The 26668-nt window shown below is 41.8% G+C and overlaps 1 protein-coding gene across 2 annotated transcripts in view; it reads right to left on the minus strand.

The window, feature by feature from the left end:
• The window catches only part of SpdS (Spermidine Synthase), a 183453-nt gene extending 164501 nt beyond the window's left edge, over window positions 1–18952 (minus strand). Inside the window, exon 1 of one of the 2 annotated variants that reach the window (XR_010948690.1) lies at window positions 18685–18824. Coding sequence is in view for 1 of the 2 variants with exons in the window: in XM_067759982.1 (XP_067616083.1) it covers window positions 18685–18812 (128 nt within the window). In the remaining variant the exon portion in view is untranslated. Of the gene's footprint in view, window positions 1–18684 lie in introns of both variants that reach the window. The other variant, XM_067759982.1, reaches the window with a different exon arrangement.
• Between the last annotated feature and the right edge of the window lie 7716 nt (window positions 18953–26668).

Here is a 26668-nt window from a genome sequence, read left to right on the forward strand (position 1 = left end):
CTTGAATACTAGATATCCGGCGTTGTGGTCTTCTTCCGGGTACACATTCATAAAAAGCGCAGCCTTTATTTTTACTTTTAAAAAATATTTTTTTTATTTTTCCAATTTTACCAACGTCGTCCAACGTGTATGTCTGCCAAAAATATATTGTCGGTATCTAATTTTTATATCAGTGACGTGAGCCGTAGTTGTATTTGACAGGCGCGTGCGTTGCCAACTGCACGCGTCTGTCAAATACAACTTAAGGCCCAACCACATAGAAAAGCTTATAAACCTTGGTCTAATGCTTATGCTCCTTATATCTCCCTTCCTTTCCAAAAGAATTTGGCAAATTAAAAACGTGTGCCATATTCTTTTTTTGCACTATCAATTGGTTCGGATGAACGAAAATATTAGGGTGTACCTCCCTTTTTGAAATTCGTTCATCCGGAGCAATTTTACATTTTGTTGTAAGATAAATTAAAAAAGTTAGAATTACATAAATATTTTTTTTTTGCTTTATGCTTTTTTGTATAATAAATTTAAATTTCATATAATTCAATTATAAATTATCATTTTCCCAAATTTATATTAAGACATATAGGAAAATATTTTTTTGTTCTACATTTCGCACTGATGAACATGCTGTTTGTAAAAAAATTTGTATGTATATATGAATATAATATTACTAAGTTATTAATCAATTTTATTTATTCTGTTTTTGTGTAGTTTTTTCTTTTTTTGTTACCTCATCAAAAATTTTAACATTAGGGTCGTTAATTTTAATTACAGCAAAAGGACCGTGGTATATATTTTCATATTTGTGGCGTGGTTCTTTTTGTACAAGAACTTTATCGCCTATTTTAATAGCTAATTGTCGTGCCGTTCTATCATAAAAAGTTTTGTTTTGTATTTTATTTTTAATTATTAAATTTTTCACCATTTCATGTGTTTTTTTGCACTCTAAATTTAATCTCCATAGTTTTCGGCATTATAAAGTGGGTCAATTTTTTCCATTCGCAATTCATGAGGCAAAGTTGCCTTTTTACCAAATACTAACTCGAAGGGAGAAAACTTGTTGTCGAACACTGCGCTAGTTGTGGTGTTGTGTAGGAATGTAAAGTAAATAATATAAAAATGTAAGGTGCGATAACCTCCGAAGAAATCTAAGGCCGAGCTTCTCTTCCAATTTGCGTCGTGCTCCTCTTGATTTTCCCTACAAATTGGCCGGACGGGACCTGCATGTTTTATGCCGACTCCGAACGGCATCTGCAAGGCACATGACTTTTCACTGAGAGCTTTTCATGGCAGAAATACACCCGGAGCGCTTGCCAAACACTGCCGAGGGGCGACCCCGCTTAGAAAAATTTTCTTCTAATTGAAAAAACTTATTTCTAAAATTTTGATGTTGCTTTGCCCGGGGTGTGAACCCAGGGCATACGGTGTGGCAGGCGGAGCACGCTACCATCACACCACGGTGGCCGCCAGGAATGTAAAGTATTTTAGATAAATATCCCAATCATAAAAAGTATTGTTTAAATATGCACGTAAGTAATCATTAAAAACTCTATGATTACGTTCAATTGTACCAAAAGTTTCGTGATGGTATGGACTTGAAAAGCTATGTTTAATATTTAAAAGTTTAGTTAATTCTTCAAATAATTCATTTTTAAATTCTGTACCTAAATCTGACTTTATGCCGTTCATTACGCCGTAGGTTAAAATAAATGTTTCGAAAATTGCTGAAGCAATTGTTTTTGCTGATTTGTTTGGTATAGCAACTGTTACCAGATATTTGGTCATGTCGCAAATCATGGTAACTGCGAACTTGTTATCAGAGAGAGGTCCTATTGTATCTATAACTAGTACATCAAATGATTTACAAGTAGTTGGTGTTAAAACGAGTTTTTCTTTCGTTTTACGGTTAACCTTGTTTAAAACACAATTATTACAACTTTTTATATATTTCGCTATATCACGAGTCATGTTCTTCCAATAAAATTTTGTTCGAAGTTTTGCGTAAAGTTTCTTCATTCCGCAATGTCCACCTGAAATGGGGTCGTTATGGTAAATTTTCATTAGTTTTAGTTTTGTGTCCTCGTCTGTTACTGTCTCCACTGGATCTATTGGAATAATTTCTTATGATTTTAAAATTTTATTTCCAATATCTTTGAAATTTGTAAAAGTATAATGTTTGAATAAAGTATCATTTTTAGGCCATTCAATTTGTTTAATTTTGCGTTTGCTGGCTTCTAATTCTAGCCTCGTAAGTAATTTCTCTAAAGTCATTATTTCGTTAACAAACCCTAAACTAAGTAATCGAGTTTTTTATGTTTTATATGCACAAACTTGTTGAGTTATTATTTTTATCGTAAGTAATTTCAGATCTTATCCGTGGGACTTTTTCGAAAAATTAAATGGAAATTTTACGTAAACACGTAGCGTAAGTTGTTTTTCGTCGTTTTTGTCTGTGTTCCTAAGAAGGTTTTCATCGTTTTGCCGTTTTGTTATTGATCTTGTCTGTACTGCTTAAATTTGTTTGTTCGATTCCTTAACCTCATCGATTGAAATGCGCGATAGTGCATCAGCACCAACGTTTGATTTACCCTTAATATATATGCAATAGTGAAATTATCAGCCCAATTCTAAACGAAAATTCCGTTCGAGTTTTTTCCCTTCTCCCATTCCTCGTATTCTAAATAAAAATTCCTTGAGAGTTTTTTCACTTCTCCCTTTCCTCCTATTCTGAACAATGTTCGAAAAAGAGGAAACCGGTTATGGGAGAAAAGTAGGTATTATGAATGTGAGGGAGAGGGAGATTTCTTTGCCATTTCATAGGAGTTTTTTCACTAGTTAAATTAAAGGGAATACATCAAAATAGTTAAAGGAAATTGGTTCTTTTAAGAAAGAACACATATTTGTACAAATTTGCGCTAAAATATGTATTTACATTCTACCACAATATTCTCACTGTTAATACAACAACAACAGCAACAATATTCTTTATTTTAAGTCGAAAAGTATATCATAAGCAACGGAAGAGCTCTTTGTATATTTGATGCATCCATCCAGAAATTGCGCAAGGATTTTTAAAGAATGCTTAATTAGATTTTGGCATATGGCGAAAGGCGAACTCAACTCGACGTGGCCGCCAGAAAATTGCTTTGCAGAATGAAAGCAGGTAACTCCGGCGGATTTGTGTTAACCCGCCGTCTTCTTCTTATGCTCCTCTGTTGATGTTGCTGTGGCACCAATTCATTACTCATTTCAGTGTATACCACATGAAATGCAATAATGTGCATTGTTTATACCTTATTTCTTAATTTCAAACAATTTTTTAAACAAAATAAGAAATGCGCAACGAAATCTCAATTGACAAAACAGCTGACTTCGAAAATTCGAAATTCCTATTCCCCAATTTTTCTTCCCCTAGGTGAAAAGAATTGGAGGAATTTTTCCGCGGGAATAAAAAAATCCGCGAGAACAAAATTCCGCGAGAATATTTAGAATTGGTCTGTATATTCAGCTAGTTCTAGCCTAATTCATGAAAGTTTTGAAGATGGGGCTTTCATATTGAAAAGGTATACTAGAGATCTATGATCTGACTTTACAATAAAATGTGTGCCATAAACATATGGTCGAAATTGCTTTATTGCGAAGTAAATAGCTAGGAATTCCAATTCTATAAGTGGTTTTTTTCTGCTCTGCTTATTATATGCTTTAGAAGCGAAATAAATTGGTAAATCACTGCCTTGCTGTTCTTGACTCAAAATAGCGCCACATCCAGTTGTGGAAGCATCAACGTTAATAATGAATTGTTTAGTAAAATCTGGGTATTGAAGTAATTTTGGTAAAAGTAATGCTGCTATCAAAGATAAAAATGCCCTTTCGCCATCAACATCCCAAACAAATTCAACCCTTTTTCTGCTTAATCGATTTAGAGGCGCTGCCGGAGACGCAAAATTTGGTATAAACCTTCTGTAATAGTTTGCAAACGCGACGAATCGTCATACCGCGTCTTTATCAGTCGGTTTTGTATACTTTTTAATTGTGCTTATTTTGAAGTCGTCTGGCAAAAAACCTTTGGCTGAACATTTGTGACCTAAAAATGTAACTTATAAGTTGCATTTATTTGGGTTAAGTTTGTGATTGAAAGACCTAAAAGTATTCAAAACGTTTGAAAGATTTTTAATATGGTGTGCTTCCTATGACGATAATATGGTCGACGTACAAAAATGCGACATTGGATGGTATACCCGAAAAAGCTATTGTCATCATTCGTGAGAATGAATTTGGTGCTATATTTAAGCCGAATGGAAGAACTTTCCATCTAAATGCACCTCGGTCAGTGCTGAAAGAAATAATGTCACGTGAGTCAGGATGCAAGGGGATTTCATGAAATCCCGAAAAAGGATATAATGTGAAAAAATTCTTTGCCCTACCGAGATTGTCTAAAATATCGTCAACTCTAGCTAGTGGAAATTTATCAGCAAATGAGCTTCTTGTTTACTGCGCGAAAATCTACGCACATGCGATAAGCTTTTTGACCATTATATATTCCTCTGGGACTACAATCAAAGGACTATTGTAATTAGAGTAACTAGGTTCAATCAAATCATTGTCTAACAGTTTATTTACTTGGCGGTTTAATTCTTCGCGTTGAAAGTATGGCAATCGATAGATTTTAACATATACCGGCTCGTTGTCTGTCTTAATTTTTGCTCGTAGAAGTTGTTTAAAGTCATTTTGTCCGTGTCAAGAGCGAAAATGTCGGCATAATCTATGCAAAGGTCATTTAATTTATTTTGAGCATGTTGAGGTATTTGATTTTTTTTTAATTTAAATGAGTTTTTTCGTACGTTTGTCTTGTTAATTGTATAAACATTATAATTTGAAAGATTTTCTGCCCGAATACTATTTCTTTTCACATACCTTACATCATCCGCGGTGTTTATGACTTTAATTATTGGGTTGCTGGAATTAACAATGCACCTAGCTCTGAAAACACCCTTTTCAATTTCCTGCGAGTCCACGAAAAGTGGCTCGGTGGAGTCTCCTAAATCAAAAAGCCTGAAAATTTCACAACTGTCGCTTTCTGTTCCGTGCAGATTGGTACCCCGACTTTTTCATTACCTACCCAAAAGGAAATTCTATTTCTTTCATAATTAATAATGCATTTGTTAATTTTCAGAAAATCTTTACCCAATATGCCGTCGGATGGAATAATAAAGTCTTCATTTACTACATGTAAAGCATGTTTAAGAGAAAAGTTTGAAAAATTTAAAAAAAAAATTTAAAGTGACACCGGTAATCTTAATAATTTCTAATAATTTGCTTTGGATGGTTTAGCGCGACCAATGGCGTCCTCAACCTCTTTAGCGGTGATGGTGATTGGTGACGCGCTGAATTTGTGTTTATGTGCGCGTCTATTGGCTCTCCGTCTATCTTTGTCGACCGTAGGATGCATTATGTATTGTCGGCAGAAAGCGCTCGCGCATTTTTTCGCATCCGACAGCACTTTGTCGCCAAAGGCGATGGAAACTTTGTCTTTGTGCTTAGTCGGACTCGATAGGGACTTTACGGTGGACCAAAGTTTACCCACACCGGTAGAGAGGTTACAACCTCTTAGGTGCTCCTCCCATTTCGCCCGCTTGTATTCGTCCACAAGCAATCTGATGCGTTGGTTTATATCCCTTATTTGGGGGTCGCCTGGATCAAGCTGTCTTATAAGGTCACGTTCTCTCGATAAGTTTGCGGCCTCCGCCGGGAAGTGGGGCCGGATTTCGGGAATTCTCCCGGCGGGAATGAAACGTGCCGAGGCGGATTCAATGACCTTACGGAATCCCCTTGGCGGGCATCAGTCGGGATAGGGAGGGCAGCAAAGCAAAGATTTATATTCTTCCCATTTTCCTTTTTTGAAGTTTATGAAAGTGCGTTTTTCGGTGACAATGAAGTCGGCGGTACGCTCGAGCGAAATAAGTATGGGCAGGTGGTCGGATGCCAATGTTACCATCGGCTGCCAGTTGACGCAGTTTATGAGCTCTGCTCTCACGATTAAGATATCTGGCGAACTGTGACAGCTTCCTACCATACGTGTGGGGGCGTCTCCATTTATTGTCCAGAACGTCGTTTCTTCTATTTGATCCGCCAACATCTCACCCCTACTGTCCGCCCGCAAGTTTGAATGCCATAGATCGTGATGGGCATTGAAATCGCCTAAGACAATGCGATTGTTGCCAGTGAGTAAGGCTCTGATATTAGGGCGGTATCCACTGGGGCAACAGGTGGCAGGAGGGATGTAGATGTTGATGATTTCTAGGTTTGCATCGCCTGACCGGACAGATAGGCCTTGACGTTCTAAGACATTGTCCCTGCGGTCGATGCCAGGATCAAATATATAATATTGCACAGAGTGGTGTATGATAAACGCGAGGCCGCCTCCATTTCCGCTCTCGCGGTCTTTCCTGTGGACATTATACCCAGAGCAGATCTGCAATGCAGATCTTGCTGTGAGTTTAGTCTCTTGAATCGCAGCAATGCGGATGTTGTGCCGCTTCATGAAATCGACTATCTCCGTAATCTTCCCAGTTAGTCCATTACAGTTTAACTGCAGAATTCTGAAGTGCATAAGGGGAGATGCCGCCACTCTGGGGGTAAGTGACGGGTGACTACGCCTGGGTTGTTGAAGGCCAGGACGCAATTGCTGTTGTGGCCCTGGGACTGGGCGTCCTTGGGCAAGCATTGGGGTACCCGGATGATTTGGGTTTGCGACCTGGCAACATGGCGCGATGAAAACCGTCGGGGGGTTGCCGTCGCGGAGACCAGATCATCTAGGAAAGTGGCGCCGCCCAAGGCAGGAGTTGCATTGGGCGGATGTCGCAAACATATATATTCTGTGCTAGCAAACGGGGTTAGGGACTAAGAGTCTGTTTCCCTGACCTACACGATTGCTGCCGGAAAAGAGGGGGGAGAAGACGGGGGCAGGGGCTGATGCTCAGCATTGCTACCGACTACTACGGAGATAGTAGTTATGAGTGGCAGCAGCGCGGGGCGCGAGCAGCAGCGGGTACTAGTTGTGGCTTGCTGAGCAGCTGGGCTGCTGGAAGGTAGTGGGGGGCGCTAAGGCGTAGACTACGGGACGCCCTTGGACGTGAACAGCATGGATCCACAAAAGATTTATAAACGTTACGTGGACGTCAGGTTTTGGGATCAAGCCCAGAACAACCTGTCCGATGCAACCATCCCTTACACGAGACACACTGAACAGAGTATGACCGTCCTAAAAAGATTATTTTCCGGCAGATGCAGCAAAACCATTTCTCAGGACCGGGGTCAGCAGACGGACCCGGATTGGATTCGATACCTTCCCGGAGCAAGAGAATATGGAGCAGTCCCGCTGCAAGGAGCTGCTGGGAGGATGACAACTTGTGGGAGGGACGCCACAAATTAAATGAGGTTACACTGAAATGACAGTCCTTGGTCGGGTAAAATCCTGAGTAGCTCCGGTGCATAGAACCGACTGCCTTGGGAAACGTGCTCTCAGAATCGCCACGGGCTGTCTTCTTATGTCCCCAGAACACCATCTGCATAATGAGGCGAGAAACTCCCCATCAGGGAGAGAAATGAGATGCTGACCAAACAGTTCCTGTTGAATACCCAGAAACCTGAGCATCCCAACAGACATCTGATTGATGAACCAGCACCGCCTAGGCGCTTAAGGAGTCATCTCCGTAAGCATTTTGAGGAAATACGGCTCCTGAGAACCCAGCCGTATGAAGCGAAATAACACAAGCAGGTTCTTGGTGAACTCCATAAACAGGCGTCGGACCTTTATGCCGGGAATTGCCCGGCGAATCCAGTACTTAAAGAAAAGTATCCAAAACTCGCGGAAGAGGAACGCATACTCCCCAGGGAAACGCGTGTCACTCTTGCTCAACTTCGTTCTGGATACTCTAACAGGTTAAACTCTTACCTATCCAGAATCAACCCCGACATACAAAATGTATGCCCCGCTTTCAATGTGTCCCCACATGACACCAACCATCTCTTTAATTGTAATGTGGAACCAACGCCTCTAACACCCCTTTTCTTATGGTCCACCCCTGTTGAAACGGCAAGTTTCCTTGGACTCCCGTTAGAGGATATTGATGACAATTTGTGATCGGTCGCGGCTGTTAGGTGGGGCGAAGCATTGCTACAACAACAACAACAACATCTGCGAATTTAACTTCGAAAAATACGAACAAAGGCAAAATATAGATATTTTAAATGTTTTCAACACTGAAAAGAACACATCACATGGATTTACAAAGTCAGCAATGGTGCGCAAATTGGATTTCAGGCGGCGTCTTCGTCAACTTGGTGTGAAACTGGCATCGACACCAATGATCATTGCTTATTCATTTATAAATAGTAAAAATGTGCGTGATAATAAATTTACCACAAGTTTAGAGGACATTCCTTGTATATCACAATTCGCTGCGTGCGATGCGCATGAATTCTACTTACCAGCCCAGTTAATATATCCATATGTTGATGGCATGGATTTGAGTGGTTGCTGCCCGTAATCATGGGCAATTTCTAAGGCTGTGGTCTGCTGAGACATCCAGAACTGGTGAAAGATACTGTAGAAACTACAAGGCGTGTGTAAAACTACGCTGATTAAATGGCAATGCAGGTGTACTGGCAGCACGAGGTTTACTTCCATATCCTACACTTTTTAACGAACACTGCGAGAAAGCCGAAACATCGATGGAATGTGTGCAGCTACACGTGCTGGTGATCACATATTCAATGTTTTCATCACCATCTTAAATTTATTAGGTGGAGCAGTCATATGAAAAGGAAGCTGAACTTGGAGTTTATTTTATTTATTTATTTTACAATTTTACGAGCAAGCAACAAATATTTGAATTTTTTGAGGAACGTTATGGCTTAAAGCCCCGCGCAGAATCGAAGTCGATTTTGAATTAGAAGGCAGCTTTTTCACACTACTAGACTGATAATTTCTTACTGAATTTGGCGAATAAAAATATGTATAAAAGAGGTGCTAAACGTATGTCATAAATTTAAAGACTCACCATTAGCTTTGGTTTAGCTGATGGTGTCTATTGTGTTAAAAACGTTTGTTCTCCTAATCTGAAAAATTCCCTTAAAAATTATGACCTATATTATTGGCACCTAAGGAGTAGGAGATTCATGTGGTTGTTGTTGTTGTAGCAGTGTAAAATAAAAAATGGTTTCAATCTCAACAAGGGGTTGCCGTCGCGTAGACCAGAACATCTAGGAAAGTCGCATTGTCCAACGCAGGAGCTGCATTGAGCGGATGTCGCAAACATATATATTCTCTGCTGGCAAACGGTGCAAAAGGAAGTAGGGACTAAGAATCTGTTTCCCTGACCTACACGATTGCTGCCGGAAAAGAGGGGGAGAGAAGACGGGGGCAGGGGCTGCTGCTCGGCATTGCTTCCGACTCTACTACGGAGATTGTAGGTGTGAGTTGGAGCTGCCGTATGAGTTGGTGGCGCCGTGGGGCGCGAGCAGCAGCGGGTACTTGTCATGGCTTGCTGAACAGGGGGGCTGCTGGAAGGTAGTGGGGGGGGGGGGGGGGGGGGGGGGGGGGGGGGGGGGGGGGGGGGCGCTAAGGCGTAGACTACGGGACGCCCTTGGGCGTGAACAGCAAGGAGCCACAAAAGATTTATAGAAGTTACGTGGACGTCTGGTCTTGGGGTCTAGCCCAGAACAACCTGTCCGATGCAACCATCCCTTACACGAGACACACTGGCAAGAGTATGACCGTCCTAAAAAGATTCTTTTCCGGCAGACGCAGCAAAACCATTTCTCAGGACCGGGGTCAGGAGACGGACCCGGATTGGATTCGAAACCTTCCCGGAGCAAGAGAATATGGAGCAGTCCCGCTGCAAGGAGCCGCTGGGAGGATTACAAATTGCGGGAGGGACGCAACAAATTAAATTGGGTTACACTGAAATGGCAGTCCTTGGTCGGGAAAAATCCCGAGTCGCTCCGGTACATAGAACCGACTGCCTTGGGAAGCGTAGTGTGTATTTAGTATCATGCTGTCGTATAGAATTACCATAAAAAATTACGGTTATTCTTTACGACAGCATGACACTGCTAATACGCGTCCAAAAATATCCAATCTACCGGGTACCCCAATGCTTGCCCAAGGACGCCCAGTCGAAGGGCCACAACAGCAGTTGCGTCCTTGCCTTCCTCAACCGGCGTAGTCACCCGTCACTTACTCCCAGAGTGGCGACGTCTCCCCCTATGCACTTCAGAATTCTGCAGTTAAACTGTAATGAACTAACTGGGAACATCACGGAGATAGTCGATTTCATGAAGCGGCACAACATCCGCATTGCTGCGATTCAAGAGACTAAACTCACAGCAAGATCTGCACTGCAAACCTGTTCTGGGTATAATGTCCACAGAAAAGATCGCATGAGCGGAAATGGAGGCGGCCTCGCGTTTATCATACACCACTCTGTGCAATATCATATATTTAGTCCTGGCATCGACCGCAGGGACAATGTCTTAGAACGTCAAGGCCTATCTGTCCGGTCAGGCGATGCAAACCTAGAAATAATCAACAATCGCATTATCTTAGGCGATTTCAATGCCCATCACGATCTATGGCATTCAAATTTGCGGGCGGACAGTAGGGGTGAGATGTTGGCCGATCAAATAAAAGAAACAACGTTCTGCAAAATAAACGGAGACGCCCCACACGTATGGTAGGAAGCTGTCACAGTTCGCCAGATATCTCAACCGTGAGCGCAGAACTCGTAAAATGCGTAAACTGGCAGCCGATGGTAACATTGGCATCCGACCACCAACCCCCAGCGGGTAAGGGAGTAAGAATATACCCGCGGTAGGTATGCCTGTCGTAAGAGGCGACTAAAATACCAGATTCAAGGGGTGTGTAGCGCAACCCTTCAGGTTGCCAGCGCTTCTGCAAACCTAATTGTCAACCTCACCTATCCGCGGCGAATCCTGTTTCACTAACAGACGAGGCTCTGGCTACCCCAAGCTCCTCATGGAACTTGGGGTGGGGAGGGAGGGGATGGCCTGAAGGTTTAATGTGGCCACATAAATCGTTCCCGAGATGGTCGGGCTAGCACCTTAATGGTGTTGTGGTACCGGAGCGTACCGGATCTATATCCGGCAAAGGACCATCACATCGATAACACTCCCCAAAGCCTTTGGGGAGCAACCTTATCGCTACAACAACAACAACAACCACCTGCCTATAGTTATTTCGTTCGAGCGTACCGCCGAGTGTACGCACTTTCATAAACTTTAAAAAAGGAAAGTGGGATGAATACAAATCTTTTACAACCTCTTTGCTGCCTTACCTATCCCGACTGATGCCCGCCAAGGGAAGCGTGCTTTCCGTAAGGTCATTGAATCCGCCTCGGCACGTTTCATTCCCGCCGGGAGAATTCCCGAAATTCGGCCTCACTTCCCGGCGGAGGCCGCAAATTTAGCGAGAGAACGTACCCTTATAAGACAGCTCGACCCAGGCGACCCCCAAATAAGGGATATAAACCAACGCATCAGATTGCTTGTGGATGAACACAAACGGGCGAAATGGGAGGAGCACCTAAGAGGTTGTAACCTCTTTGCCGGTGTGGGTAAACTTTGGTCCACCGTAAAGTCCCTATCGAATCCGACTAAGCACAAAGACAAAGTTTCCATCGCCTTTGGCGATAAGGTGCTGTCGGATGCGAAAAATGCGCGAGCGCTTTCTGCCGACAATATATAATGCATTCTACGATCGACAAAGATAGACGGAGGGTCAACAGACACGCACATAAACATAAATTCAGCGCGTCACCAATTACCATCACCGCCAGAGAAGTTGAAGATGCCATTGGTCACGCTAAACCATCCAAAGCAGTGAGCCCAGACGGCATAGCCATGCCGATGCTTAAAAGCCTAGGGAAAGAGGGTTTCAAATACTTAGCACATGTCTTCAGCCTGTCTCTTTCCACCTTTGTCATACCCGAAAAATGCAAAATGGCCAAGGTGGTCCCGCTACTAAAGCCTGAGAAACCAGCTAACATAGGAGAGTCGTATCGTCCGATATCTCTCCTATCGCCAGTAGCAAAGACGCTTGAAGCCATTTTGCTCCCCTAATTCCAAGCAAATTTGCAGCTAGCCTGTCATCAGCATGGCTTCAGAAAACTCCATAGCACCACCACCGCGCTAAATGCCATCAGCACCCAGATAAATTCGTTTAAATCAAAACCCCACCATAGAACAGTACTCGTAGCGCTGAAGTGCACAAAGACAAAGTTTCCATCGCCTTTGGCGATAAGGTGCTGTCGGATGCGAAAAAATGCGCGAGCGCTTTCTGCCGACAATATATAATGCATCCTACGGTCGACAAAGATAGACGGAGAGCCAATAGACACGCACATAAACACAAATTCAGCGCGTCACCAATTACCATCACCGCTAGAGAGGTTGAGGACGCCTTTGGTCGCGCTAAACTATCCAAAGCAGTGGGCCCAGACGGCATAGCCATGCCGATGCTTAAAAACCTAGGGAAAGAGGGTTTCAAATATTTAGCGCATGTCTTCAACCTGTCTCTTTCCACCTTTGTCATACCCGAGAAATGGAAAATGGCCAAGGTGGTCCCACTACTAAAGCCTGGGAAACCAGCTAACGTAGGTGAGTCATATCGTCCGATATCTCTCCTATCGCCAGTGGCAAAGACGCTTGAAGCCATTTTGCTCCCTTATTTCCAAGCACATTTGCAGCTAGCCCCTCATCAGCATGGCTTCAGAAAACTCCATAGCACTACCTCCGCGCTAAATGTCATTAGCACCCAGATAAATTGCGGTTTGAATCAATACCCCCACCATAGAACAGTACTCGTAGCGCTAGACCTATCAAAAGCTTTTGATACGGTCAACCATGGCTCGTTACTGCAAGACCTGGAAGGGTCTACCCTTCCCCCATGTCTTAAAAGGTGGACCGCAAATTATCTGGGTGGTCGGCAGGCATCGGTGCAATTCAGAAACGAAACATCAAAACAAAGGAGAATTAAACAAGGGGTGCCACAGGGTGGTGTCCTATCCCCGCTTTTGTTTAATTTCTACATATCTAAGCTACCTTCACCACCGGAAGGAGTCACAGTCGTTTCCTACGCCGATGACTGCACAATAATGGCCACAGGCCCAGGCCAGAGATCGATGAGCTATGCAATAAAATAAACGGCTATCTCTCTGATCTCTCCAGTTTTTTCGCCTGGCGAAACCTGGCATTGTCACCGACTAAATCTTCCGCGACCTTATTTACAACATGGACGCCCCAAATGTCGACCATATTGAACATCCACGTCGATGGCACTACGCTACCGACTGTCCTACACCCCAAAATCTTGGGTGTGACGTTTGATCAGGATCTACATTTTGGTGCACACGCAACCGCCATTGTTCCAAGAATTCAGAGCCGTAATAAAATCCTCAAATCCCTTGCTGGCAGTACCTGGGGAAAAGATAAAGAAACGCTCTTGACCACATACAAAGCAATTAGCCAGCCGATTACGTGCTACGCGTCACCCATATGGTCGCCAAGCCTAAAAACCACCCACTGGAAGAAACTACAGGCCTGCCAAAATACTGCTCTCAGAATCGCGACGGGCTGTCTTCTTATGTCCCCAGAACACCATCTGCATAATGAGGCGAGAATACTCCCCATCAGGAAGAGAAATGAGATGCTGACCAAACAGAACAGTTCCTGTTGAATACCCAGAAACCTGAGCATCCCAACATACATCTGATTGATGAACCAGCACCGCCTAGGGGCTTAAGGAGTCATCTCCGTAAGCATTTTGAGGAAATACGGCACCTGAGAACCCAGCCGTATGAAGCGAAAAACACAAGCAGGTCCTTGGTGAACTCCATAAACATGCGTCGGACCTTTATGCCGGGAATTGCCCGGTGAATCCAGTACTTAAAGAAAAGTATCCAGAACTCGCAGAAGAGGAACGCATACTCCCCAGGGAAACGCGTGTCACTCTTGCTCAACTTCGTTCTGGATACTGTAACAGGTTAAACTCTTACCTATCCAGAATCAACCCCGACATACAAAATGTATGCCCCGCTTGCAATGTGTCCCCACATGACACCAACCATCTCTTTAATTGTAATGTGGAACCAACGCCTCTAACTCCCCTTTCCTTATGGTCCACCCCTGTTGAAACGGCAAGTTTCCTTGGACTCCCGTTAGAGGATATTGATGACAATTTGTGATCGGTGCGGCTGTTAGGTGGGGCGAAGCACTGCTACAACAACAACAACAACACTTAATACACGTCCAAAAAGATCAAGGGAGGTTTCAAGACGCGTTTTGGATAATTAGGCGGTGCACTGTCTTGTAAAGTATTACCGAGATAACTGCCTCACATTGTATCTAAAACTGCGTCAGCTTCTCACTAGCATTTAAGTTGCTGGTAGTAGTGCAGTTTACGGTCCCACCAAAATTTTCGAGTGAGGTGTCAAAAGACGCGTATTAATCTCGAGAACAATAATCCGAAGGCGGAAAAGTAAAATTTTATCTCTGTCCGGAGATATTTGCAGTTGAAGTTGGCGATTCTCATGTGGTGTACCCCAAAAAAGAAAAATTGTGTACCACACACCCGTACTTGACATGGCGTAGCCCAGGGGATAATAGTCTAGTTGAGGGGTCGACTGCTAATACGCTACCAAAATTATCGAGAGAGGTGTCAAACGACGCGTCTTGACATCAGTATTAATAATCCGAAGGCGGAGAATAAAAATTTTAACTCGTTCAAAAGATATTAACGAAAAACCGGAAAAAGACCCGCGGGTACCTCAGAAACCGGGGGTGAGATCCATATTATTTTTGCGCAGAACACCTTTCTGCGTTTGCGGCCTTCGGCCGCGCTTATAAAAAATAACCCTGGGCTACGCCATGCCAAGTCCGGGTGTGTGGTATAACCGTGGCTACCGCCACGGTGATGCACAAATTTTTTTGGAGCTACTAACACAACAACAACCACATGAAAATCGCCAACTTCAACTCCAAATATCTCCGGACAGAGACAAAATTTTTGAACTCCTCTCGATATTTTTTGACGCGTATTAGCAGTCGACCCCTCAACTAGACTATTATCGACTTAAAGAGAGCATTTGAAACTATAGACAGAAATATAATGATTAAAAAATTAGAAAAAATTGGAATTAGGGGCAACTTCGTTCTGGATACTGTAACAGGTTAAACTCTTACCTATCCAGAATCAACCCCGACATACAAAATGTATGCCCCGCTTGCAATGTGTCCCCACATGACACCAACCTTCTCTTCAATTGTAATGTGGAACCAACGCCTCTAACACCCCTTTCCTTATGGTCCACCCCTGTTGAAACGGCAAGTTTCCTTGGACTCCCGTTAGAGGATATTGATGACAATTTGTGATCGGTCGCGGCTATTAGGTGGGGCGAGCATTGCTACAACAACAACAACAGCTGCAGTGGTTTCAGAGCTTTTTAGGTAACCGAAGACAAAAAACAGCCATTGAGTCGGTTGTCTCGGATGAGGTATTGACAGGAATTGGATTGCCACAAGGATCGGTTTTGGCACCGGTCCTATTTAACATATATATAAATGATATATCTTCGGCGCTAAAACATAGTAAAATAAGGTTGTTTGCGGATGACGCATTGCTCGAAGTAAGTGAAATTGATGTCATGTTAGCTAGGAGCAAAATGCAGGAAGACTTGAACACCCTATACAGGTGGTTGTAACAATAAGCTTAAACTTAATGTTAGTAAAACCCATTTTATGGTCATATCTAGAGCGATCAATAAGGAATCTTGTAATATTGAGCTAAAAATAATGAACTCAAACATTAACGAAGTTAAAACTTTCAAGTACTTAGGGGTTCAAATTGATAATAAATTAAAATTTAATGATCATATTGATTATATAGTTGCCAAAATAGGCAAGAAAATTGGTTTTTGGAAGAGGTCATGCAAATTTATCAGTAGAAAATACAAACTGAAAGTGTATAAATCCATCATAGAGCCGCATTTTATATATTGTCCCACAATATTCTTTATGACCAATGTAACTCAGGTAGATAAGCTACAAGTTATGCAAACTAAAGCTATGAGATTTATATTAAACATGAGGTATGATACTCCCATTAATAACATGATAGAAGCACTAAACTGGTTGAGTATAAAACAGCTCATATTCTACCACAGTATGAAATTTGTATTTAATATTAAGCACGGTAAATTAACAACATACCTCAGCGAAAAGCTTAGATATGTAAATGATGCACATTCATACGTAATCAGAAAAAACAAAAAGTTTAGATTACCTCTTTTCAAAACAGAAGTGGACAAGCAAAATATATTTTATAAGGGCCTGAAATATTTCAATGAACTTCCTAATCACATAAAAAGTAGTAATAACTTCAATACTTTTAAAAAAAGTTTATTGGAGCACTGTAAAACCCTTCCAATAAGATAAAAGTTATTTTTCATTTATTTTTTTACTTGATATACCGATACTGGAGCGCGAAAAGGGAATGGTAATATTGGTAGTAGCAAAATACAATGCACCCGGCCCTAAGGAAAAGAAAATCAGTCGCCACCTGTAACTCCAGACAGTTCCAACAACAAATTTCGCTGGAATTCGGTATTTTCAGCCTACATTTACTGTTGCTGATCGGAATCACTCGCAATCCGACAGCATTAATATAACAATAAAATTATATGATGTGTAATTAAAATAAGGTCAAACTAAAGTTGGAGCAGGGGGGATTGGAAACACGTCCTTTTCAAACTCCCATTATTTTTTGAGCTGTCCTGAACGGAATCTTCATGCATTCCGACAGCGTCTTCACTAAACAAAGTTGAGGGGTGATTGGGTGCACTTTATTTTCAATTTCCAACATCCAAAGACATGTTTAGCTGTGTTAATCGGAGACCAATACATTCCGACAGCTTAAAATACAAATATAATTGAAAAATATAAGTTCCAAATTTTGCTGTCTTAAGCTGGGAGCCCTGGAGGATTGGAAACGCGTCCTTTCCAACCTTTTTTAAATGATTGGCTCCCAGACTCGTCCGTTTGTCACGCCAGTAAATATGCTGATCGGAATCACATGGCATTCCAACAGCATATTCAATAGAAATAAATGATATATGTACATAATAATGAATTTTACTTAGTAGTTTAAGTTTTAGGCCTAAACAGCCGTAATAATAAATAAATTAAATTAAATACCGCCCAGGGTTATTTTTTATAAGCGCGGCCGAAGGCCGCCAACGCAGAAAGGTGTTCTGCGCAAAAATACTATGGATCCCATCCCCGGTTTCGGAGGTACCCGGGTAATAGTCTAGTTGAGGGGTCGACTGCTAATACGCGTCAAAAAATATCGAGAGAAGTGTCAAAAGACGCGTATTAATCTCGAGAACAATAATCCGAAGGCGGAAAAGAAAAATTTTGTCTCTGTCCGGAGATATTTGGAGTTGAAGTTGCGATTTTCATGTGGTTGTTGTTGTTAGTACCCCCAAAAACATTTGTGCATCACCGTGGCGGTAGCCACGGTTATACCACACACCCGGACTTGGCATGGCGTAGCCCAGGGTTATTTTTTATAAGCGCGGCCGAAGGCCGCCAACGCAGAAAGGTGTTCTGCGCAAAAATAATATGGGTAATAGTCTGGTTGAGGGGTCGACTGCTAATACGCTACCAAAAATATCGAGAGAGGTGTCAAACGACGCGTCTTGACTTCAGTATTAATAATCCGAAGGCGGAAAATAAATATTTTAAAGCGTTCAAAAGATATTAACGACAAACCGAAAAAAGACCCGCGGGTACCCCCGAAACCGGGGGTCGGATCCATAGTATTTTTGGTAATAGTCTAGTTGAGGGGTCGACTGCTAATACGCTACCAAAAATATCATGTGAGGTGTCAAAAGACGCGTATTAATCTCGAGAACGATAATCCGAAGGCGGAAAAGAAACATTTTATCTCTGTTCGGAGATATTTGCAGTTGAATTTGGCGATTTCCATGTGGTTGTTGTTGTGTTTGTACCCACAAAAAAATTTGTGCATTACCGTGGCGGTAGCCACGGTTATACCACACACCCGGACTTGGCATGGCGTAGCCCAAGGGTATTTTTTATAAGCGCGGCCGAAGGCCGCCAACTCAGAAAGGTGTTCTGCGCAAAAATACTATGGATGCGACCCCCGGTTTCGGAGGTACCCGCGGGTCTTTTTTCGGTTTTTCGTTAATATCTTTTGAACAAGTTAATATTTTTATTTTCCGCCTTCGGATTATTAATACTGATGACAACACGAGTCGTTTGACACCTCTCTCGATATTTTTGGTAGCGTATTAGCAGTCGACCCCTCAACTAACAACAACGTGGAAATCGCCAACTTCAACTGCAAATATCTCCGGACAGAGATAAAGTTTTTCTTTTCCGCCTTCGAAATTCTCGAGATTAATACGCGTCTTTTGACACCTCACTCGATATTTTTCGTAGGGTATTAGCAGTCGACCCCTCAACTAGACTATTACCCAAAGTATTACCAAGTTAACTGCCTCACATTGTATCTAAAACTGCGTCAGCTCCTCACTAGCATTTAAGTTGCTTTTGCGTTTTCCAAATATCACCGTACGGCATACTCACGTTTCCAGGATTTTAATGTTTTGATATTTCGATTTCTCTTCATGTACAAACTTAATAACTTTTAGAGAAAACGCTTGTCCCGGCCACAAATCTTGCTGCTGCTCACTAAACCAATCTCTCGCTATCATAATTATGGTCTTTATCAGCTTAACCTTATCTTCTTTTTGATTTCGGTACTCCTTGGTGTGGTGAAATGAACCTTATCTAGAACTATAGTTGGCAAACATTCTATACCGATATTTTATACTCGATACTGTAATTGCGATACTTTTTCGATCGACCGTAGTGTTGTTAACAATGGAGGTATACTTTGCGTAAAGCTACGGCCCCATTCTGCTGCACTACACTGCGCTGCAAAATATTCTTCGTATGTATTCTTATAGCTCCGACACATAAGCGCTTTTTCATATAAATTACTTTAACACAACTTATGCATTATGAATAGATTCCACATATTTTTACGGAGAACGGTAGATTGAGAGACACTTGCGCCATCTAATATTGAAAAGTAGCCAACTCGCAAATCTTGCTGACAACAAATCATAAGAAGAAGTATTTTAAATTTGTTTACAAGTTGAGTTTACATTGTGGATAAGTATTTTACACAATGGAAATAAATGTAATTATTCGCGAATTTAACTTGCAATAATACGAACAAAGGCCAAATATAGATATTTTAAAAGTTTTTAACACTGAAAAGAACACATCACATGGATTTACAAAGTCATCAATGGTACGCAAATTGGATTTCAGGCGGCGTCTTCGTCAACTTGGTGTGAAACTGGCATTGACACCAATGATCATTGCTTATTCATTTATAAATAGTAAAAGTGTGCGTGATAATAAATTTACCACAAGTTTAGAGGACATTCCTTGTATATCACATTTCGCTGCGTGCGATGCGCATGAATTCTCCTTACCAGCCCAGTTAATATGTCCATATGTTGATGGCATGGATTTGAGTGATTGCTGCCCGTAATCATGAGCAATTTCTAAGGCATATGCCTGTGGTCTGCTGAGACATCAAGAACTGGTGAAAGATACTGTAGAAACTATAAGGCGTGTGCCATCGGTAAAACTACGCTGATTAAATGGCAATGGAGAGCAATCAGTACGATCTACAGTGGAACTGGCACGTCAACTAGAAAAATGTGGTACCACATTTTTGACATTACATGGACGAAACATGTAGCAGAATATATCAGATCCTCTTAATATTAACGCTTTGTCTGAAGTAAAGGACACGATCAAAAAGCTACTTATTGTTAATGGCAATGTTCGCACCTAACAAGGCGCTAACAATTTGCATGCAAAAATACAGGTGTACTGGCAGCACGAGGTTTACTTCCATATCCTACACTTTTTAACGAACACTGCGGGAAAGCCGAAACATCGATAGAATGTGTGAAGCCACACGTGCTGGTGATCACATATTCAATGTTTTCATCATCATCTTACATTTATGTGGAGCAGTCATATGAAAAAGAAGCTGATCTTGGAGTTTATTTTATTTATTTATTTTACAATTTTACGAGCAAGCAACAAATATTTGAATTTTTTGAGGAACGTTATGGCTTAAAGCCCCGCACAGAATCGAAGTCGATTTTTAATTAGAAGGCAGCTTTTTCACACTACTAGACTGATAATTTCTTACTGAATTTGGCGAATAAAAATATGTAAAGTAGAGGTGCTAAACTCATGTCATAAATTTAAAGACTCACCATTAGGTTTGGTTCAGCTGATGGTGTCTATTGTGTCAAAAACGCTTCTTCTCCTAATCTGAAGAATTCCCTTAAAAATTATGACCTATATTATTGGCACCTAAGGAGTAGAAGGTTCAATGTGGTTGTTGCTGTTGTAGCAGTGTAGAATAAAAAATGGTGGAGATTGACCACAAAGGGGTTGCCGTCGCGGAAACCAGAACATCTAGGAAAGTCGCACTGTCCAACGCAGGAGCTGCATTGGGCGGATGTCGCAAACATATATATTCTGTGCTGTCAAACGGTGCAAAAGGAAGTAGGGGCTAAGAGTCTGTTTCCCTGACCTACACGATTGCTGCCGGAAAAGAGGGGGAGAGAAGACAGGGGCAGGGGCTGCTGCTCGGCATTGCTTCCGACTCTACTACGGAGATTGCAGGGGTGAGTGCGAGCAGCCGTATGAGTTGGTGGCACCGTGGGGCGCGAGCATCAGCGGGTACTTGTTGTGGCTTGCTGAGCAGCGGGGTTGCTGGAAAATAGTGGGGCGCACTAAGGCGTAGACTACGGGACGCCCTTGGGTGTGAACAGCAAGAAGCCACAAAAGATTTATAGAAGTTACGTTGACGTCTGGTCTTGGGGTCTAGCCCAGAACAACCTGTCCGATGCAACCATCCCTTACCCGAGACAAACTGGAAAGAGTATGACCGTCCTAAAAAGATTCTTTTCCGGCAGACGCAGCAAAACCATTTCTCAGGACCGGGGTCAGGAAACGGACCAGGATTGGATTCGAAACCTTCCTGGAGCAAGAGAATATGGAGCAGTCCCGCTGCAAGGAGCCGCTGGGAGGATTACAAATTGCGGGAGGGACGCAACAAATTAAATTGGGTTACACTGAAATGACAGTCCTTGGTCGGGAAAAATTCCGAGTCGCTCCGGGACATAGAACCGACTGCCTTGGGAAGGTCCTAGAAGGTCGCATGTGGTCATACCAAATCGGGTAATTCTATACGACAGCATGACACTGCTAATACGCGTCCAAAAATATCGAGATAAGTATCAAAAGACTAGTGTTTTGCGCGGATATAGTTTTGGTCTCCAAACCGGTGTTGGACCCACCTAGGGTAATTTTTTATAAGAGCGGCCAAAGGCCGCCAACGCAGAAAAATGTTCTGCGCAAAAATATTTGGTACTATTTATAACATTTTTCATTCGTTGGTACTATTTAAAGCATCTGGCAGCACCAAGCAAGCAGTAAATTAGATAAATAGGCTGTATGCATGTGTTCGCGGAAAGTAAATAAATAAATTACATGGCGTCTAGCCACATATGGGGAACAATACACATGTATATAGAAGTGAAAAAACATGGCGTCTAGCATATAAGGAGAACAATACAAATTTATATAGAAGGAAATTCTCGAATTTCCCTTAAACAAAGAAAATTGAAACTACAATTATAAAAGTACATTAAAGAATTGGCGTTGGCGTTGTAGCTTTCGAGCTGGCCAAATAATTCGAAACTGATTCGACCTTCATCCGGTGTTATTAAATTAAAATTATAAAATTTTACAATACGTAAATTTAAATAAAGGAAAATAGTTGTTTGTTGTCATATAAACATTCTAGTGTACTTATGTATACAATTTTTGTGAAAGTGTTCGTATGTAGATAGAAAGTGATAGTTACACCATGGTAACTTTGAACCCATTTGCAAACTTGGTAATTGTTTACTTTACTGGACTGATAATTTCTTACTAAAATTGGCGAATAAAAATATGTATAAAAGAGGTGCTAAACTTATGTCATAAATTTAAAGACTCACCATTAGGTTTGGTCTAGCTGATGGTGTCTATTGTGTTAAAAACGTTTGTTCTCCTAATCTAAAAAATTCCCTTAAAAATTATGACCTATATTATTGGCACCTAAGGAGTAGAAGGTCCAATGTAGTTGTTGTTGTTGTAGCAGTGTTTCGCCCCATCCAATTGGCGCGACCGATCACAAATTGTCATCAATATCCTATAACGGGAGTCCAAGGAAACCTCCAGTTTCAACTGGGGTGGACCATAATGAGAGGGTTGTTAGAGGTGTTGGTTCCAAATTATAATTGAAGAGATTGTTGGTTTCATGTATCCGAGTGTCTGTGAGTTCTGGGTATTTTTCTTTAAGAACTGGATGCGTCTGGAAATTCCTGGCATAGATATAACTGAGGACCTGCTTGTGCTTTTTGGCTGTGTTCTCAGGTGAGCTATTTCCTTATAATGCTGAAGCCCCTGGGCGGTGTTGGCTGATCAATCAGATGTCCGTTGGGATGCCTAGGATTCTGGGTATTCAACAGGAACTGTTTGGTTAGCATCTCATTTCCCTCCCTGATGGGAGTATTCTCGCCTCATTATGTAGATGGTGTTCTGGGGACATAGGAAGACAGCCCGTGGCGGTTCTAAGAGCAGTATTTTGGCAGGCCTGTAGATTCTTCCAGTGAGTAGTCTTTAGGCTTGGTGACCATATCGGGGATGCGTAACATTCAATCGGCTGGCCAATTGCTTTGTAAGTGGTAATGAGCGGTTCTTTGTCTTTTCCCCAAGTACTGCCAGCAAGAGATTTGAAGATTGTGTTACGTCTCTGGATTTTAGGTACAATTGCGGCTGCATGCTCACCAAAATGTAGACCTTGATCAAACGTCGCACCAAAGATTTTGGGGTGTAAGACAGTAGATAGCGTAGTGCCATCGACGCGATTTTCAAAATGGTCGAAATTTGGGACGTCCATGTTGTAAATTAGGTCGCGGAGGATTTTGTCGGTGGTAATGCCAGCTTTCGCGAGGCGAAATAACTGCAGAGACCAGGGAGGTAGCCGCTTATTCTGTTGCAAAGCTCATCGATCTGTGGGCCCTGGCCTGTGGCCATTATTGTGCAGTCATCGGCGTAGGAAACGATAGTAACTCCTTCTGGTGGCGAAGGTAGCTTAGGTATGTAGAAATTAAACAAAAGTGGGGACAGGACACCACCCTCTTGCACCCCTTGTTTAATTCTTCTTGGTTTTGATGTTTCGTTTCTAAATTGCACCCATGCCTGCCGACCAGCCAGATAATTCGGGTTCCACCTTTTAAGACTTGGGGGAAGTGTAGACCCTTCCAGGTCTCGCAGTAACGTGCCATGGTTGACCGTATCAAAAGCTTTTGATAGGCCTAGCGCAACGAGTACTGTTCTATGGTGGGGGTTTTGATTTAAACCGCAATTTATCTGGATGCTAATGGCATTTAGCGCGGTGGTGGTGCTATGGAGCTTTCTAAAGCCATGCTGATGACAGGCTAGCTGCAAATTTGCTTTGAAGTAGGGGAGCAAAATGGCTTCAAGCGTCTTGGCTAATGGCGATAGGAGAGATATCGGGCGATATGACTGTCCTATGTGAGCTGGTTTTCCAGCCTTAGTAGCGGTACCACCTTGGCCATTTTCCATTTTTCAGGAATGACAAAGGTGGAAAGACATGCGTTAAATATTTGAAACCCTCTTTCCCTAGGCTTTTAAGCATTGGCGTGGCTATGCCGTCTGGGCCAACTGCTCTGGATGGTTTAGCATGACCGATGGCATCCACAACCTCTTTGGCGGTGATGGTAATTAGTGACGCGCTGAATTTATGTTTATGTGCGTGTCTGTTGGCCCTGCGTCCATCTTTGTCAACCATAGAATGCATTATATATTGTCGGCAGAAAGCGCTCGCGAAGTTTTTCGCATCCGACAGCACTTTATCGCCAAAGGCAATGGAAATTTTGTCATTGTGGTTAGACGGATTCGATAGGGACTTTACGGTGGACCAAAGTTTACCTACACCGGCAGAGAGGTTACAACCGCTTAGGTGCTCCTCCCATTTCGCTCGCTTGTGTTCATCCACAAGCAAGCCATCGGCTGCCAGTTGAGGCATGCTGTCTGATGCGTTGGTTAAAATATGTTATTTCACTGACTGGAGTTGCGGCATCCGCTGGAAAATGTGACCGGATTTCCGTGATTCTTCCCGCGTGAATAAAACGAGTCGACGCGAATTCGATGACCTTGCGGAATACACGCTCCCCTTGATGGGTATCAGTCGGGATTGGGAGGGCAGCGAAGCGATTGTCTGTGAACGTTTTGAAATCTTCCCATTTTCCCTTTTTGAAGTTGATGATAGCGTTAATTTAATATATATGTATGAAAGAGATATAATTTCGTTCTTTTGTAAAAATTGTTGCCTGCTTGCAGCGCAAAAGGGTTTCACTTTTTTAGATAAACAAATTTACATATTTGGCGGAAATAAACATCAGCTGACTTTTGTTTACAAATACGACATCTTGCATCATTCATTGTGGTGCTATTACCATTGTGAATGATGACTAAGTGTGTTATCTTATCTGTCAACTGCCTGACAGGCTGTTCAATATGGCTACTTTTCAGCGTTTTGAGAGGCTGTTCAATATGGCGGCGCCTATCTTCAGTGGGTGATAGAAAGAGAGACAAAATGAGACAGCGATAGTCAAATACAAATCAGGTGATCCAATCACTTTGGAATTTTGACGTTTATGCAGAAGATATCACACTTTGTCATCATTCACAATGGCTATTACTGTCACGCATAAGCTTGTGTTAAACGCATATATATGAAAAATGTCATTGTGTCACGGCCTTTATGAAGCAATTCACACTTAGCGGCAGAAGAAATGCGCGGCGCGGCCATGTTGATCAATTAGGCAAAAAAGCGAAGCGCAGTGTAGTGCAGCGCAGAGTGTTCTTAGCTTAACCCTCATTTTGACGGATATCTGTATTGTCATATTGAGTACCTATGGTTCTGGCTGGACCAAAAAGAAAATTTAACATCAATTTATCGAAACTGCACTCTATTTTTTTTTTTAATAACATCAATTTATCGAAACTGCACTCTACTTATTTTTTTTAATAACATCTTGAAAACTTAAATAAGGTATTCTATTAATAAAATAAAATAAAATATTAAAATTAAAATTAATTTTTTTTGTGCACTGAAACCATATGTAATAGCATTTTGAGTGTTGCTGACAAACAGATTCTTCACACTCCTGGCAAAAGAATCTTGTTTTTCTACTCAGAGAAAATAATTGTCCTATTCTTGTGTTTTTTCATTTAGGACAGCTCGAAGCTCATTAGACGCTTACATAAAATAAAACCAGAAAAGAAGTTATCGGCAACTACTGTGCACCCCAAGTTTGCATATTTTTAAACCAAATATATCCGTTAATTTTCTCCTTGGTTTTTTGCTCTCTAACGGGAAAACGTAGTACATTATGGTAGCAAATACGACCACTTTGCGGTACTGTCTTACTCCAAACAGTTCCATCTTTACCAAAAAAGTCGTTACTTGCATCAGTATTCAAATCATCGTCGCTATCTAAACTGGTATATATATAACTGCTGCGACTTCAATTTCATATTCAGCTTCAATATCTGAAGCTTCAAATTCTAACATATTTTCCACTTCTGAGGCACAATCATTATCGTCATTTTCAATTTCCTCGGCCAAAGCATTTGCAACCAATTCATGAAATTTGGGATCACTATGTGGCACATTATCATAAATAAAATCTATTTTACCAAATAAATACACGCTTTTCACGGACAACACCGAATTCTAATGATACGTGCAAAGTGAGAAAACAAAAATATTTTGGATAACGGGACTTCAAACACAAAATAGCAAAGCAAGCCATGAACAAACCGAAAATAAAGTAGGCCGATGCATACGAACGAACTTAAACACTGTGCTATTTATTTAAAATATTCTGGTTAACGGGACTTCAAACACAAAACAGCAAAGCAAGCCATGAACAAACCGAAAATAAAGTAGGCCGATGCATACAAACGAACTTAAACACTGTGCTATTTATTTAAGGGTCTGGCCAGACGCCTTAGTACTCAATATGACTTTGACACTGAAAAATTCAATTTAATATTATTTACAAATGTTTATAAATGTAAGCATGAAAAAAATTAAGCTAAATTACACAACGAAGGATATCAAGAAGCGTTAAAATATAAACTCATCTCCTGGCGTAGAAATAGTGAATTAAAGTTCAAAAAGGTCTTGCTGGACCCATCAGTACAAATGAGGGTTAAGGCCAATTGCCAACCGCCAAAGAGGTTGAGGATGCCATCGGTCAAGCTGAAGCATCTAAAGCAGTGGGCTCAGACGGCATAGCAATGCCGAAGCTTAAAAGCCTAGGAAAAGAGGGTTTCAAATATTTAGCACATGTCTTCAACCTGTCCCTTTCCACCTTTGTCATTCCAG

This window comes from Eurosta solidaginis, chromosome 1 (assembly GCF_040869045.1).
Source record: "Eurosta solidaginis isolate ZX-2024a chromosome 1, ASM4086904v1, whole genome shotgun sequence".
Classification (NCBI taxonomy): domain Eukaryota; kingdom Metazoa; phylum Arthropoda; class Insecta; order Diptera; family Tephritidae; genus Eurosta; species Eurosta solidaginis.